The sequence below is a fragment of the Thalassophryne amazonica genome, chromosome 14, assembly GCF_902500255.1.
Source record: "Thalassophryne amazonica chromosome 14, fThaAma1.1, whole genome shotgun sequence".
In the NCBI taxonomy this organism is placed as follows: domain Eukaryota; kingdom Metazoa; phylum Chordata; class Actinopteri; order Batrachoidiformes; family Batrachoididae; genus Thalassophryne; species Thalassophryne amazonica.
In genome coordinates this window covers 10,599,623-10,615,426 of record NC_047116.1, presented here as the reverse complement: position 1 = coordinate 10,615,426, position 15,804 = coordinate 10,599,623, and the positions used below count along the sequence as shown (strand labels likewise).

At 41.7% G+C, this 15,804-nt stretch overlaps 2 protein-coding genes across 16 annotated transcripts in view; one reads left to right on the top strand and one right to left on the bottom strand.

Annotated features, from left to right (window-relative positions):
- The window catches only part of caska (calcium/calmodulin-dependent serine protein kinase a), a 221,200-nt gene that overhangs the window by 77,919 nt on the left and 127,477 nt on the right, over positions 1 to 15,804 (bottom strand). The gene's annotated exons all lie outside the window — the stretch shown is intronic.
- On the top strand, positions 2,229 to 14,666 carry gpr34b (G protein-coupled receptor 34b). Its single transcript, XM_034187165.1, has 3 exons — positions 2,229 to 2,365; positions 6,543 to 7,155; positions 14,013 to 14,666. The coding sequence occupies exons 2-3, from the start codon at positions 6,566 to 6,568 to the stop codon at positions 14,635 to 14,637; spliced, it is 1,215 nt and encodes a 404-aa protein (XP_034043056.1). The 5' UTR covers positions 2,229 to 2,365; positions 6,543 to 6,565; the 3' UTR covers positions 14,638 to 14,666.

Below are 15,804 nucleotides of genomic sequence, written 5' to 3'. Positions count from 1 at the left end.
GGCCACTAACTTTTGACCTTTTTGACCCAATAACCTTGACCTTTGCCAGAACTAAACCTTTAAGAGCAATGACCTTCATCCACATAATACATTTGGTGGAAATCAATCAAAAGACCTGTGAGGAGCTGAGGAACAAACAAAAACAGACAAACAAAGAAGATGATGCAGTCAGATGTTGTAGCCTAAGCATAACCCAGCCTCAGTGCTGCTGAGCGGCAACAAGGAAACCAGGGTTAACCACAATCTTTACCTCCATCTGCACTACTACGACTCTCTGCCTTACGCGTAGCCAAGGGTGGGCCTGGGCCCGCCCACTTGTCAGCCAGGCCCGCCCCATCCAATGAGAAGGCTAAGTCGACAGTCACCTGTTGTTGCCTCATTGTATTCCTATGATATGGTATTGCATTAGCACTGAGCGACAATTAATAAATTTTGTCAAAAAAATCTGATTTATCTTCTGTGATTTTTATTAATTCATTTTCAGAGTACAGTGATCCCTCGCTATAACGCAGTTCACCTTTCGCAGCCTCACAGTTTTTGTGGATTTTTTTAGTGCAATTTTGCATGCTTTTTTTTTTTTTTTTAAACGGAGCATTGTGTTCTGCGTCCTTATCAAGCGGGCCGTTCGCGGCACCGGTCGGCATCACCGCAATTGCTCTCACTGCCTCCGATGCGCTTTCTGCGGGCTCAGTAAATGCAGCAGCGGGCCACACCGTTCTCCTGTCTGCTGTGCGGAATTGCGCCAAATCTGGCAACAGGTCAGAGACTACGCTCGCTGTTTTGATCCGGATGTTGACCGCAGCCACAGAGCTCCGTGGCCACCGAGAGAGGACTTGGATTCTTTGCGGGTCCCGCATCCGTACCTCCGGAGGCAGTGAGTGAAGGGAGAGTTCTGCGTGTGGCTGTTGATAATCTTCTCGCACAGAAGAAAAAGAGAGTGTTTACACAGGAGAGAAAAGTGAGAAAATGTTAATGCCTGTTTGAGAAAAGTGTGTAGTGAGGGGTTTTACAGCCTTAAAACATCTATAATAATTGTAAAAACTAACGTTGACTACTTCGCAGATTTCATTTATGCGGGTTATTTTTGAATGTAACTCCCGCAATAAACGAGGGAGCACATTTTTCCTCAAATAAATAGTCTTTTGCCGGCCCTCATCACAATGCCAATAACAACATGCACCGTCGAACGGCTTTTTTTGTACTGTTAAATGGATAAAAACGTCCACCAGAACATCCATGTTGACTCACAGACTGAATACACTCTCCGTGCTTTTCACTTGAAAGAGAACTGATTGAATCGTTGGACTATGATGACGTGATAAGAGAGTTCAACAAAAACCCTGTTGTCTCCTGCTGTAGCATTAAAAGGATTCGTCAAATGTAAGTGTGAGACCATTAATTACTTTTTTCTTCTAAATAGGCCTAATTGTTAATATTATATTGCAACTGCCACGAATCATGTTGGTGTCCGTTCTGATGGTTTTTATTTTGGCCGCCAAGCCACGGTTTCCATTGTTTATCAATTTCATAATTTGGCCGCCGAGCCAACCTATCATGTTGCGGATATATTTTGAATTTTAATTTTAAAGGACTTTACATGACTAAGCGTTGCGTTGCTGCTTGCATTGTCCATGGGGTGCTTGTGTCTGACACTTTGCGTCTGTGTAACTGTGCACACAGCGTCTGTGCAGTTGGCTGAGATGTGTTCATCATTAAACTTGGAATTCATTTTTGAAACAATGCCTTATTTAAATACCTATTGACATTTTGGGTTTAGGCCCAGCCAAGTAGGCTACCAGACTTGCACTGAATGTGTGTGTGTGTGTGTGGCAGCTTGCATTATCCATGAAGAGTACTTGTGTCTGACGTGTTGCGTCTGTGTGCTCACTTTGCCAGTGCTGTAGGCTAAGTGATAACATTGCTTGCGATGTCCAAACGAGGCATACTTTTTCAAACGGTGTATTATAATACCTACACCTTACCTACAACCCCAAAGGTTAGGCCTGTCTGATTTTTTCTGGGCCCACCCATTTTATGATTTTTGCCTACGCCCCTGCTCTCTGCCAACCTCATCCAGCAGAGCTGGGGAGGACAGACCACTCACTGCTCCACAATAAAAGAGAGAGGAAACAATAAAGAAAGCAAAGTGTTTCTTGTTTTTTTTTTGTGGTTCTGACACGCAGGCACTGAAAGCAGAACAGCGGAGAGTTCAAAGAGGAGGAGGAGGAGGATGCTGAAGCGCTGAAGTTTTCATGGTCTCTCCTCAAGGGAAAACGACAGAGCGAGTCAGTCAGGAAGACGGGAGACACGGGAGCATCGCCGCCGCGCAAAAGGATTTACTTTGTGTACGGCCATCAGTCGTGAGGTATGGTGCTATTCTCAAGTATCAGCAGCAATTTTTAGTTTTTTTTTTTTTAAAGATGTTTTGGGGATCATCTGTTCACTCAGTGACTAAAAACAGTAAAACTACTTCCTGTCTGGCAGTGCAGAGAGGATCACAACTGAGGTAAACGTGTGCATGTTTGTGATTAAAAAAAAGGAAAAAAGAGTTGAACTTCCCCTTTAAGCTCCATTCAGAGTTTGGAAACTTCATCTTGTACTTCATGTTATGCAAATAATGAATGTTTATGAGTTCAATGGAACAAATATTTAATTCGGTGAAAGCTGGAACATACCATGTTCCAGCTTTTACCGAATTAAATAGCTGGAACATACCATATTCCAGCTTTCACCGAATGAAATAGCTGGAACATACCATGTTCCAGCTTTCACCGAATTAAATATTTGTTCCATTGAAAGAATGTAAAAACATTCATTATTTGTTACGAATTAATCCATGTCATGTGACATACAAAGCACCAATCAAATGACAAGGATCCACTCAGCCGTTATATAAAGTCTGCTCTTAATGTCATGGAGACGCGGCTGCTGTGTCACGTAATTATTATCAGCAATGTGTGTGTGTGTGTGTGTGTGCGTGCAAACAAGCAGAACTCTGTGCTGAAATACTGATTTAAGGGTTGTTAATCAAACAGCCACAGACCTATTAAAGCTGTTAGAGTGTTAATAATGTTTTAATCCATGATGGTTTTCACCCATGTTTTAATGTTCAGGGAACACAAATAGTCAGATTATTAAAGGGGTCATATTGTGCAAAATTACATTTTATCTACTTTAAATTTTCATGTGTCTGATGTTGAAATGGTGAACATCTCTCAAATATTATTAGTGTTCACACAGATGTCCTCCTGCTTTAAGCATCCCATGTGACTGACACAGCACAGTTTGAGACCTGTCACATATGTCACAGAAATACCCCCCAAATGCTCTGATATTACTTCAGATTATGTAACAAATTTTTTATTTTTGTTTTGTTCCTGGGTACACAGTGTGTTTTCCTAACCTGTTATGCCTTAAATAAATAGAAAGTAGCTGTTATTCCACAGAAACTTTGCTTCTGTGATCAGGACAATGATATTTTGAAATTCATCTGTTTTCAAGAATATTCTCGATTCACCTTCACTACTGAGCAGGCTTCTAGAATATTCTTGAACCACTAGAACTGTCCAGAATTTTCTAGAAGTCTCCAGAATTATCTAGAACTTTCAAGAAACTTTTAAAACTTTCTAGAATGTTCTCGGACTGTCCAATAGTAGTCATACAAGTATAAAAGCACAGGTGACTTGAACCAACATTTCAGTTTATGTTATTGCTGAATAAGAGAATAACAAATCATAGTTACACAGCAATTATTTGTCTTAGATGGCATCAAGAGGTTGTTTGCACCCAGCAGATGCATTTTGCTATGTGTGTGGACAATTTATAAAGACAAGAGCGAGAAAGTATTCTGTGAAAGCATGTTGTAAGATGTGCGAGGCCTACAAGGCATACTTCAGCATGCCTGTTGGGGATCAAGACAAGTCCTGGGCACCTCGTTTCACATGCGAATATTGCAAGAAAACTCTGGAAGGTAAGGTGAACAATTGCTGCTTGCTTAGATGGCAGTGCTTTATTTTGTAGAATTTCAATGATTTAGATCTAGTACAGTTTAAGGAGATGCAATTGACAAAATTTCACATATGTCAATGTACTATAGGAAAATATGTTATATGTTAATATCATACCCTGTACTGAGTAATGTGTACACAACTTTTAAATTTATATGATTAATTATATTTGCTATGTTACAGGTTGGTACAGGGGAGAAAAGAGAGCCATGAAGTTTGCCATCCCACGAATTTGGCAGCAACTGACTGACCACTCAAGCAACTGCTATTTCTCCATTGTGGATCCTACCAAACGTCACACTGGCAAGAATGTACCAGAAATCATTTATCCAGACCTTCCTTCTTCCATTGCCCCAGTACCACACTGCCCTGAGCTGCCTGTTCCTTCTCCCCCGAAGAGGGATCAGCCACCTTCAGAAGACAGCAGCAAGTCAGACAGCGAGGAAGATATCGGAGATCCAGATTATGGTTTCACAGATGCGGTTCAGGAGAGAAGCCCATACTTCCCTAACCAGAAAGACGTCAATGATCTGATCAGAGACCTTGGTCTTACCAAGTCCAATGCTGAGCTTCTAATATCCAGGCTTAAGCAGTGGAAGTTGTTGGATGAAGGCGTGCAAGTCACACATCAGAGAAAGCGTCACCACACATTTTCCAACTTCTTCAGTCAGCAAGATGGCCTGTGCTTCTGCAACAATGTGGCTGGTCTATTCGAGGTAATAGGTATCACCTGTAACCCGAGTGAATGGCGCCTATTCATAGACAGTTCATCCCTGAGCCTCAAAGCTGTGCTGCTTCACAATGGAAACAACTACCCGTCTCTCCCTATGGCTCACTCTGTGTATCTCAAAGAGGACTACACCAGTGTCAAGATGTTGCTGAGTGCCTTGAAGTATGATGACTATGGATGGGAGGTCATCAGAGACTTTAAAATGGTGTCATTCCTGATGGGCCTTCAAGGAGGTTTCACGAAATTTCCTTGTTTCCTTTGCCTCTGGGACAGCCGTGACACTAAGGCGCACTATCACAGAAAGGACTGGCCACAACAGACCGAGTTCTCTGTGGGGAAGAGCAACGTCAAGTGGGAGCCACTGATAGAACCTCAGAAGGTGCTGATGCCACCACTGCACATCAAGTTAGGCCTCATCAAGTAATTTGTCACTGCTCTTGACAAGGAGTCAGCAGCTTTCAAGTACCTCCAGGACCTTTTTCCAAAGCTGTCCGAGGCAAAGGTCAAGGCTGGTATCTTTGTTGGACCGCAGATCAAAAAGATCATAGAATGTGAAGAGTTCACCAAGCTCCTGAACAGGATGGAGAAAAAGGCTTGGAACAGTTTTGTTGCAGTTGTTCAGGGCTTCCTGGGTAATCACAAGGCTGAAAACTATGTGCAGTTGGTTCAGACTCTCATAACGAATTATGCCAAAATGGGATGCAGAATGTCCCTCAAAGTCCATATCCTTGACGCTCATCTGGACAAATTCAAGGAGAACATGGGAGTTTACTAAGAGGAGCAAGACGAGCGCTTTCATCAAGATATATTGGACTTTGAACATCGTTACCAAGGACAGTATAACGAAAACATGATGGGGGACTACATTTGGGCGCTTCTTTGAGAAAGCGATTTGCAATATAGTCGCAAATCTAGAAAACCTACTCATTTCTGAACCATTCTGAGTGGTTTTTGACTGACTTTGTCTATTTACCATGCAAGTGATGTTTTGTATCAGACCGAATGAACGAAAATATAAAAATTTCCTTGTTTTGTCACAATAAATTCAAAATTTTCTGGGCTGTGCTCATAAAATCAAAGTTTGTGCTGAATGTAGTCATTTTTCCATAGGCTTTAGACATAAGCAGTTGAAATATAACACTTAGAAGCCAGGAACAAAAATTGTGTTACATAAGGGTCTCCCCCCAACAGTCTGTCTCAGTGGGCTAAAACTGTATTTGGGGTGGGCTGTATTTCAGAATTACAGGAAATTTGAAAACATGGATTCATACTAAATCTTGCAAGTTCACAGATATTACCACTACAAATGGAGGGTTTTTCTTCATAAAGATGTATGTAATACTTTCTCAGAAATGAAAATGCATTAAAAAGTCCTCCCACACAAAGTTAAGAAATAACTTGATGCGATAACTTTATAAATAAAGAAAGTAAAAATGCTTCTTAGAATCCACAGACACACAGGAAGACCAACAAACCAACAACTTACAGAATGTGCGCGCTGGTCGCGAAAATAACTGTGTTGTTTGGAAACGAGCAATGAGAGGGAAACGCTGGGTCCCTGATCCCAACAAAATAACAGCATGCACATGATCAAAAGAAGGTATGATCCATTCCACAGCTGGGATGGGTACAACCTCACTCAAAATATGAAGGAAATCCAGTGAGCAGCACTAAATAAAACCCAAAAGAAAGCAAGAATCAGACCCTGGTTCTTCTGGCAGGTTGTTCCTCCATAATTTCAAGAACTTGTGGGAAAACATCTAATATAAAATGTGTCAATCATTATTCTGTCTTTCCATCTGCAGTGCTGAACATTACAAAACCCACCATGACAAAAAACTTCGCCACAACCTCCACCTACACCTCCCAGAGTCCAAACGTTTCCAGCTTCATCATGACCACCAACAGCAGCTGGATGGACGTCAGCCTGAACCTGGTTCCACAACAAAACTGCAGCCTGGACGACAGCTCGCTGCAGATCCCACTGGCTGTGCTCTACTCTCTCATCTTCACCATGGGGCTCTGTGGAAACGTGCTAGCTCTGTGGATGTTCTTCACCATCCACACCAAGAAGAACTCTGTGCACGTGTACCTCATCAACACAGCTTTTGCAGACCTGCTGCTGGTGGTGTGTTTGCCGTTCAGGGTGATTTATCACAGTCAAGGCAACCGCTGGAACATGAGCCCCACCTTGTGCAACATAGTGGGCAACCTATTCTACATGAACATGTACATCAGCATCTTGCTGCTGGGTTTGATTAGCGTGGACCGCTACCTCAAGATCCACCGTGGCGCAAGGGTGCAGCACAGGCTACAGTCCACAAGGTGGAGCACTGCCATCTGTGCTGTTATCTGGTTTCTGTCCTCTGTTCTGATTTTGATGTTCATGACTTCAAAGAATAACTCGGAGTTGCACAGGTTGGTAACACCTCCAACTGCAATCCCATAATCACACATCCTGATAATACCACCAAGTCTATAAAAACACTAACATCATCTGCAAAGAGAAGCATGTCATTCTCATTTATGATTTAATAATTATATTCAAACATGTTTTAGGAGGAAGTTTTGTTGTTGGGGTGTGTTCATGACTCCATAGTATAAAATCTACAGTCAGCATCAGTACAGACCCCTGAAGTGGACGTTTGATGTGGGAAACCCGTCTTTTCTCATATTAGCCTTGAAATAAGGAGTAGGACTCGATACCTCTTTCTACTTCTTTTGGGCACAGAGTGAATATCTTTTGTTTATATTATTTTAATGGTGTATCTTTATTTACTTTGTTTGAATAAAATTCATTCATTCATAAATTAATGATGGCAAAATGCAGGAGTGGATCTAGCTTCTGGTGGGGGTGGGGGGTTGTGACTTGGTTGGGTGTGCATTGCAAAAGACTTTTTTCCTGCATCCTAATACAATCTGGGAATCTAAATATCAACTCTCCAATTTTTATTTTAATAACTGGAAATCTAATTCTGCAAGCAGCAACGTTCAATCAGCATTTGTTTATGCAAGAACTTCCCCATATATTTTATCACCATCTTTGGACACCGGTGTGGCGGATGGGGGAGCGTTGCCCTCCGCCCTCTGTCTAGACCCGCCAGTGCAAAAAGTCTCAATATAATAAACAAAAAGAAACCCCGTTTTCTGACATGCCATCTTGTGTTTGTGCACTTCCTTGTTGTTTAGCTGTGTTCCTGTTAAACTCATGACCATTTGCATATTGAGTAACTCACTTCAGATCAGTTCTTCTTTAGATCTTTGTCAATAGTTACAACTAACCTGAGTGATACAGTTTCACAAGTTTAGCTTTAAAGAGAATCAAAAGGCATAACCTTCCTCTTTCTGACTTTTAGTGATAACCAACAGCAGGAAGTGTCAAGTGCTGCTGATTGTAGCTCAACATGAAACAGGAAACAACAAAGGAAATTGATGAAAATGTCATGAGATGGCAAGCGCGACACGACAGTATGCGTTCTTACTCACAATGTCAGATGTTGGACTTGGGCAGCTGTATGTGTGTGTGTGTGTGTGCTTAATTCCAATCACAGAATGTGGAACTATACTGCAAGTCAGGAGTCCATCCTCCACAAAAAAAAACAAAAAAAAAAAAACTGAGAAGAACAGAAACAACTAAGGATGAAGAAGAATTTATACGAAGCAGCAATCAAATTAAGTGTCTAACTGACTATGACAATTTGATTCTCTTGGACAAAAGCAGAAAACCATTAGGTACCACTCCTCGTCGACACCAATCGCAGTATTTGCAGGAGGTGAGAAGGCCCCTCACATGGACAGTCTCCTGTTGTGTGGTACGGGTATGAACAAACAACTTTGGATAACATCGGAATCTGACTCTCTGGACATTCTCCAGAGTTCACATGAGAAAACAGCTTTAGCTGTGTTGGTACATTGTTTGGTGCATGTGCACCAAGTGCACCACAAGTCGCTCGTGTAGAACGCCGTGGGGTGCAGCGCCTTTTAATGCAGGCGTGCATCCTCTGTGTAACTACGTGGACATGACTATATGGATAACTTTGTGACAAATACCTGTAACCTGCTCAAAGAAAGGTGGACAATCAGAACAATAAGACAATATTTAGTAGAGAACATTGGTGCTGTCAGCTGTAATCCTGTATGTACATTTTTGTCACAGGTTGATTCATGAAAATCATTCAGTATTACAACAATAAAAATAGCTTGTCTGAAAATACATTTCATGCGTTGATTCAAACATGTTTCACACAAATAATAGCTGTGTTTGGAAGGAAAGCCGGAAAAACAGTGGACTTTTCCATCACCACGTGCTGTCAGGAGAATTACAAAACCCTATAAAAACACAACGTTCCATCCATTCATCAAAAAAATTAAAGTGTACTGCTCCAGTCGTCATGAAGAGAAAACACCAACTCAATGTTTTCAGCCGTTTAGAAACAGTAAAACGGAAAGCGCACAGAAAGCAGCTGAACTTGTGGCAGAGGGCACAGTTCTTTACTTTTGTTTTCAGGCGAGTTGCCAGGTCTGCGTTTTATAAACCAGCCTGTTATGAGGCAAGATGGATTAAGCTGTTTCATCCTGTTTTAGCAATTTTTTTGTATTGCAGGCGATCGCAGTACAACAGCACCCAGTGGAATAAACTGCAAGAGCTGCTCCTCGTACGTGGACAAATAGACAATTCACCCCCCCCCCCCACCCCCCAAGCCACCAGCGGAGGTGGGAGCTCACGCTTAGTCATGCGAGATTTACACACTACTAAGCATGCACATTGAGAATGTAAAAACGGTCTATAACGGAAGTCAACAAACACAATCAAAGACACTATTTTAAGGGCTATTGGCATTGATCACATACCACAAACTATAAGAGGAGGCAATAGGATAAAACAGCTGAATCAACGTGAGACTTTTTGGATTTTTAGATTAAAAGCAACTATATACCCGGGTCTCAATGAAGATATAGAATATTGACATTTCTTTTAGAGTTTATTGTCCTAGTGATATGCAATGTATTTATATGTTTGACAGATTTTTGTATTGCTGGGCAGACATTAGGCCCATTGTTGGCCACTTTTTTTTTCCCGGCTTTGAATACCCTTATCTGACTTTGTTCTCATTGGTTAAGTGATGATCCAATTGTTCACACCTGCTGACCCACCTATTTTGAGGTTTTTAATTAAGACTTGTCTCAGAATGAGTGTTCACTTCCTGATGAAGGCTTCTAGCCGAAACGCGTTGAAGAAGTGCATTTTTTAATTATGATTTGCCCATAAAATAAAGGCATTTTAACTTTTTTATTAGATAAGTGACTTGGTATCTTTTCAAAACTTTATCTGTACTAGCCCTCTACCAAAGAGCACCATCTTTAAACAGATTTAGTTCCAAGTAGCACTCCAACTCTTCAGCTTTTCAACAGATATCTGAAGCTTTTGCACAACAATCATTTCCACATAAATTCAGCATTATTTCATCATGAAAAACGGATGAAGCGATCACAGCGCCGCAGCTACACAAGCTGTTACAACCCCTGGCAAAAACTATGGAATCACCGGCCTCGGAGGATGTTCATTTAGTTGTTTAATTTTGTAGAAACAAGCAGATCATAGACATGACACAAAACTAAAGTCATTTCAAATGGCAACTTTCTGGCTTTAGGAAACACTATAAGAAATCAAGAAAAAAAAATTGTGGCAGTCAGCAACGGTTACTTTTTTAGACCAAGCAGAGGGAAAAAAATATGGACTCACTCAGTTCTGAGGAAAAAATTATGGAATCACCCTGTAAATTTTCATCCCCAAAACTAACACCTGCATCAAATCAGATCTGCTCATTTGTCTGCATCTAAAAAGGAGTGATCACACCTTGGAGAGCTGTTGCACCAAGTGGACTGACATGAATCATGGCTCCAAGACAAGAGATGTCAATTGAAACAAAGGAGAGGATTATCAAACTCTTAAAAGAGGGTAAATCATCACGCAATGTTGCAAAAGATGTTGGGTGTTCACAGTCAGCTGTGTCTAAACTCTGGACCAAATACAAACAACATGGGAAGGTTGTTAAAGGCAAACATACTGGTAGAACAAGGAAGACATCAAAGCGTCAAGACAGAAAACTTAAAGCAATAAGTCTCAAAAATCGAAAATGCACAACAAATGAGGAACGAATGGGAGGAAACTGGAGTCAATGTCTGTGACCAAACTGTAAGAAACCGCCTAAAGGAAATAGGATTTACATACAGAAAAGCTAAACGAAAGCCATCATTAACACCTAAACAGAAAAAAACAAGGTTACAATGGGCTAAGGAAAAGCAATCATGGACTGTGGATGACTGGATGAAAGTCATATTCAGTGATGAATCTCGAATCTGCATTGGGCAAGGTGATGATGTTGGAACTTCTGTTTGCTGCCGTTCCAATGAGATTTATAAAGATGACTGCCTGAAGAGAACTTGTAAATTTTCACAGTCATTGATGATATGGGGCTGCATGTCAGGTAAAGGCACTGGGGAGATGGCTGTCATTACATCATCAATAAATGCACAAGTTTACGTTGATATTTTGGACACTTTTCTTATCCCATCAATTGAAAGGATGTTTGGGGATGATAAAATCATTTTTCAAGATGACAATGTATCTTGCCATACAGCAAAAACTGTGAAAACATTCCTTACAAAAAGACACATAGGGTCAATGTCATGGCCTGCAAATAGTCCGGATCTTAATCCAATTGAAAATCTTTGGTGGAAGTTGAAGAAAATGGTCCATGACAAGGCTCCAACCTGCAAAGCTGATCTGGCAACAGCAATCAAAGAAAGTTGGAGCCAGATTGATGAAGAGTACGAGGTCTATTAGAAAAGTATCTGACCTTATTATTTTTTTCAAAAACCATATGGATTTGAATCACGTGTGATTGCGTCAGACAAGCTTGAACCCTCGTGCGCATGCGTGAGTTTTTCCACGCCTGTCGGTTGCATCATTCGCCTGTGGCTTTGAGTGAGGAGTGGTCCACCCCCTCGGCGGATTTTCATTGTCAGGAAATGGCGGAATGATTTGGGCTTTTTTTCCATCAGAATTTTTTCAGAAACAGCTGTCAGTGGTTTTTCCATCAAGTGATTATCCAAGAAATTGTGGATGTGCCTGGACATGCCAGAACATGTCCTGTGAGGCTTCATCATGGTGTTGCTCTGCGCCATGCGGCACCGCCGCGATGCGCGGAATTCCACCGCACGTCTGTCTCAATGTGCCGAAAAAGTGCTGATGTCCACGTCTTTTCACAATTCCTGTGCTAGTCAGACGACGTCCCGGATAAAACACAGTGTCCAGTTTGGAAATGAACGGCACATTCCACTGTTACAGGAGTTTTTGTCATGGAAAGAGGAGCGGAGGCTTCGCGCATCGCGGCGGTGCCGCATGGCGCACAGCAATGCCGTGATGAAGCCTCACGGGACATGTTCTGGCATGTCCAGGCACAGCCACAATTTGTCGGATAATCACTCGATGGAAAAACCACCGACAGTTGTCTGAACGCCATCTCAAAGCCGTCCTGTGAGACCAAAACGGAGGTGGTTTTGTCTCGCTCCAGTAGCGAATCCATAATGACGCGCGAAGCCTCCGCTCGGCCTTCCATGACAAAATCTCTTGTTAAAAGTGAAATCTGCCGGAAAATGGTTGATATCCAGCTCTTGTGATAACCACAGAAAGTGCACACGACGGTCCCGGCTCCACAGAGCCATCCGTTTAGAAATGATCCGGTGGTTTGTGGCTCTCGTTGGCAGCACAGAGCGCGGCGCGCCGAGCGTCCTTAAAGCCGTCCTTAAAGCCGTCCTTAAAGCTGTAGTAACAGTCCTTATTCTCTGTGAAGCCCGTAAAATTTTCACCGAAAGCCAGATAAATTTTTCGAATGGTTTCCAGCTGCCAGTCTCTAACAGTTTCTGAAAAAATTCTGATGGAAAAAAAGCCCAAATCATTCCGCCATTTCCTGACAATGAAAATCCGCTGAGGGGGTGGACCACTCCTCACTCAAAGCCTCACGCATGCGCACGAGGGTTCAAGCTTGTCGGACGCAATCACACGTGATTCAAACCCATATGGTTTTTGAAAAAAATAATAAGGTCGGATACTTTTCTAATAGACCTCGTACTGTTTGTCACTCATTAAGTCCATGCCTCAGAGACTGCAAGCTGTTATAAAAGCCAGAGGTGGTGAAACAAAATACTAGTGATGTGTTGGAGCGTTCTTTTGTTTTTCATGATTCCATAATTTTTTCCTCAGAATTGAGTGATTACATATTTTTTTCCCTCTGCTTGGTCTAAAAAAGTAACCGTTACTGACTGCCACGATTTTTTTTCCTGATTTCTTATAGTGTTTCTTAAAGCCAGAAAGTTGCCATTTGAAATGACTTTAGTTTTGTGTCATGTCTGTGATCTGCTTTTTTTCTACAAAATTAAACAACTGAATGAACATCCTCCGAGGCCTGTGATTCCATAATTTTTGCCAGGGGTTGTAGCTGATGCGTTCACTGTGCGTCTGTCATTTCACAGAGTATCGCCTCGTTTCTGCTTAAAACTGACTTTAGAATGATTTAAGAGGTTTTACTTTGTAATCTGATGGTTAATAATCACATTAATCCATTTGATCACTTTGGGTGAAGAGACTGTCTCAGACGAGCTGCAGAGCTCCGAAATGACGCATGCACAGTGGAGGCAGGGCCGACCAATTTTTAGGGGCGGACCGTTCGGTCTGTGACACTGGCCCTAAAATTGCAAAGACACAAAACAAAAAACAAAAGGGAACGCACACGTTTTGTACATCAGGCAACCCAGTGGTGCAACAAGACATTTCTCAGTTCGAGGCCACTCGTGGTTTGCTCTCTGAAAGTCTGTCAGGAAAGACTTCCAGCATAAAACTTGTACTATATCAAAATGAAGATCGATGCCAGATCTACTGGGCAACCATGAGCAAGACTGCACACCTGATTGGACATAAATGTAACAAATGTGGACAAAGATCTAGACGTGGCTAGATGTGAAATAATGCAGTAAAAAAAACAACAAAAAAAAACACAGTATACTAAATTTACCAACTCAGCTACTCCAACTGATGTGATTTCCTCCTCTCAATGTTTTTTAAACTTTACCTTTTCTTGGCCATGTTGAACTCGCCCACTACCTTTATTTCAGATGTTGTATTTTTAAACTTTTTAACCATATGTTATCGTTAAGCTTCTGTACTTGTGGAGTCTGAGCAGCAATCAGCTGATGTCATGTCTTGTCGTTTCCAGGTGTTTCCACTATAAGCAGCTCTTCCATGCAAAGTGGAAAGCCTACATCAACATCTTCGTGCTGGTCATCTTCTGGCTCATATTCTTTTCTCTAGCGGTGTCATACGGGAAAATCGCCATGAAGCTGATAAAAACGTCTCAAGACAAACCAGACCTGCCCAACGCAGCACGGTACATCCACACCGCCAGGAAGTCCTTCTTCGTCCTTTTCGTCTTCACCTTCTGTTTTGTCCCTTATCACATGACTCGGGTGTTCTACATTTACACTCAGATCATGCCCACTTCCTGTTCCTGGATGGGCGTGGCAGACAAGGTCAACGAGATGGTCTTAGTCTTTTCTGCCCTCAACAGCTGCCTGGATCCCGTCATGTACTTTCTGTTATCGTCTGCAGCGAGGAAACGCATGCTGCAGATGGTTAATCACCGGTTTTGCTCGCAAGACTACGATTTCAACCCAAGCACCTCCGCTATGGAGCTGGATAAAATGATTGGGGCCACTGGGCGAGGACAGCCAACCGCCAGCTTTACCAGCACTTTGAGGGAGAATGTGGTCATCGGATCCAGTAAGGACGAACTCTGCTGCCACCTTGATCCAGACCCAGATGAGCGGCAGAAAATTAATTAATGAATTTTATTAGACTTTGGTACAGTTTTCACAGGCAGGACTGCAAAGAGAAATTGTTTACACAATCATGTAGTCTAGTATAATGTTTCTAATTACTTAGACTTTAAAAATGAGCATTGGGGGGGGGGGGGGGGGGGTGAATCCTGGAGAATACACTGAACTACCTGAAGAGGAGGCTCCAAAGTAAAAATTACCCTGTGCCTCCAACTTGACAACATGATGGGCAATGCAATACAAGATGTAACAAACACAATGCAACAAACTAACTGGGTGGTAAGACCTGGGTTATACCCAAGTTGGACAGGTAGATCCTGATCCAATGCACTGGATCTATATTTCCCCATTGCATACATTCACACTTTTTCCCCACAGTATCAGACTGTCACACAAAGCCACATTAAACAAGATGTCACTAAGTGTGACGGCAATCACAGACTTGGAGCAAAACCAGGCGAGCATTTCCACCAAAATCAAAATGTAGAACTGCAAAGTAACGTTCCATCCAAATGTCAGGGCTTTTCAAATGGAGGTTTGTTCAGAATATACATGTATTAAAAAATAAATACAAATCTACACATTTTCAAATATATCAATCACAACATTTAATTCATGCCAAACCTGTTTCAACAACGTTTTGCAAAAATTAATTCATTAATACAATTGTATTAATATACGAAGCGCAGAATCACGATACCAGTTGTCCCATGGAGCTTCACAATAGCAGCTCCCAACAATAGCGCACCCAAGCTCGGTGGCAAGCTGTTCTGGCCACCGCAACAACAACCATAACAACAATAATAAAAATGTAAATAATTAATGTAAACAATACAAGGTAAAGGGATTTGGCAAACACATAAACTAACCCTAACCCACGCAAATGCAGCCTGCAACCAAAAACAAGTAAAATTGATGCAAAAAGATCCAGCAAAAATGCAATAAATAAATAGAAATATACGCAATAACATGTAAAGCACAAAGACATCTCCAACAGTCAATTCAGCTAAAGAAAGAAAACAGTTTAACACAATTAAGTGTCAGATTAAATTTTTTTACAATGCAAAGGTGTAGTCACACTGTGATGGACTGAGTAAACTGCTTAGTAATGGCCTGAAATTATTTATTTGGTGACGAAAATTGCCTTATCTGTTAGTCTCCGGTGGATTTGGG

What these genes read in the sequence shown, in the direction of transcription:
- gpr34b (XM_034187165.1), top strand. Translation starts at nt 6,566, where the DNA reads ATGACAAAAAACTTCGCCACAACCTCCACCTACACCTCCCAGAGTCCA. An exon ending in AATAACTCGGAGTTGCACAG is followed by an intron (nt 7,156 to 14,012) that starts GTTGGTAACACC and finishes TGTCGTTTCCAG; the next exon opens with GTGTTTCCACTATAAGCAGC.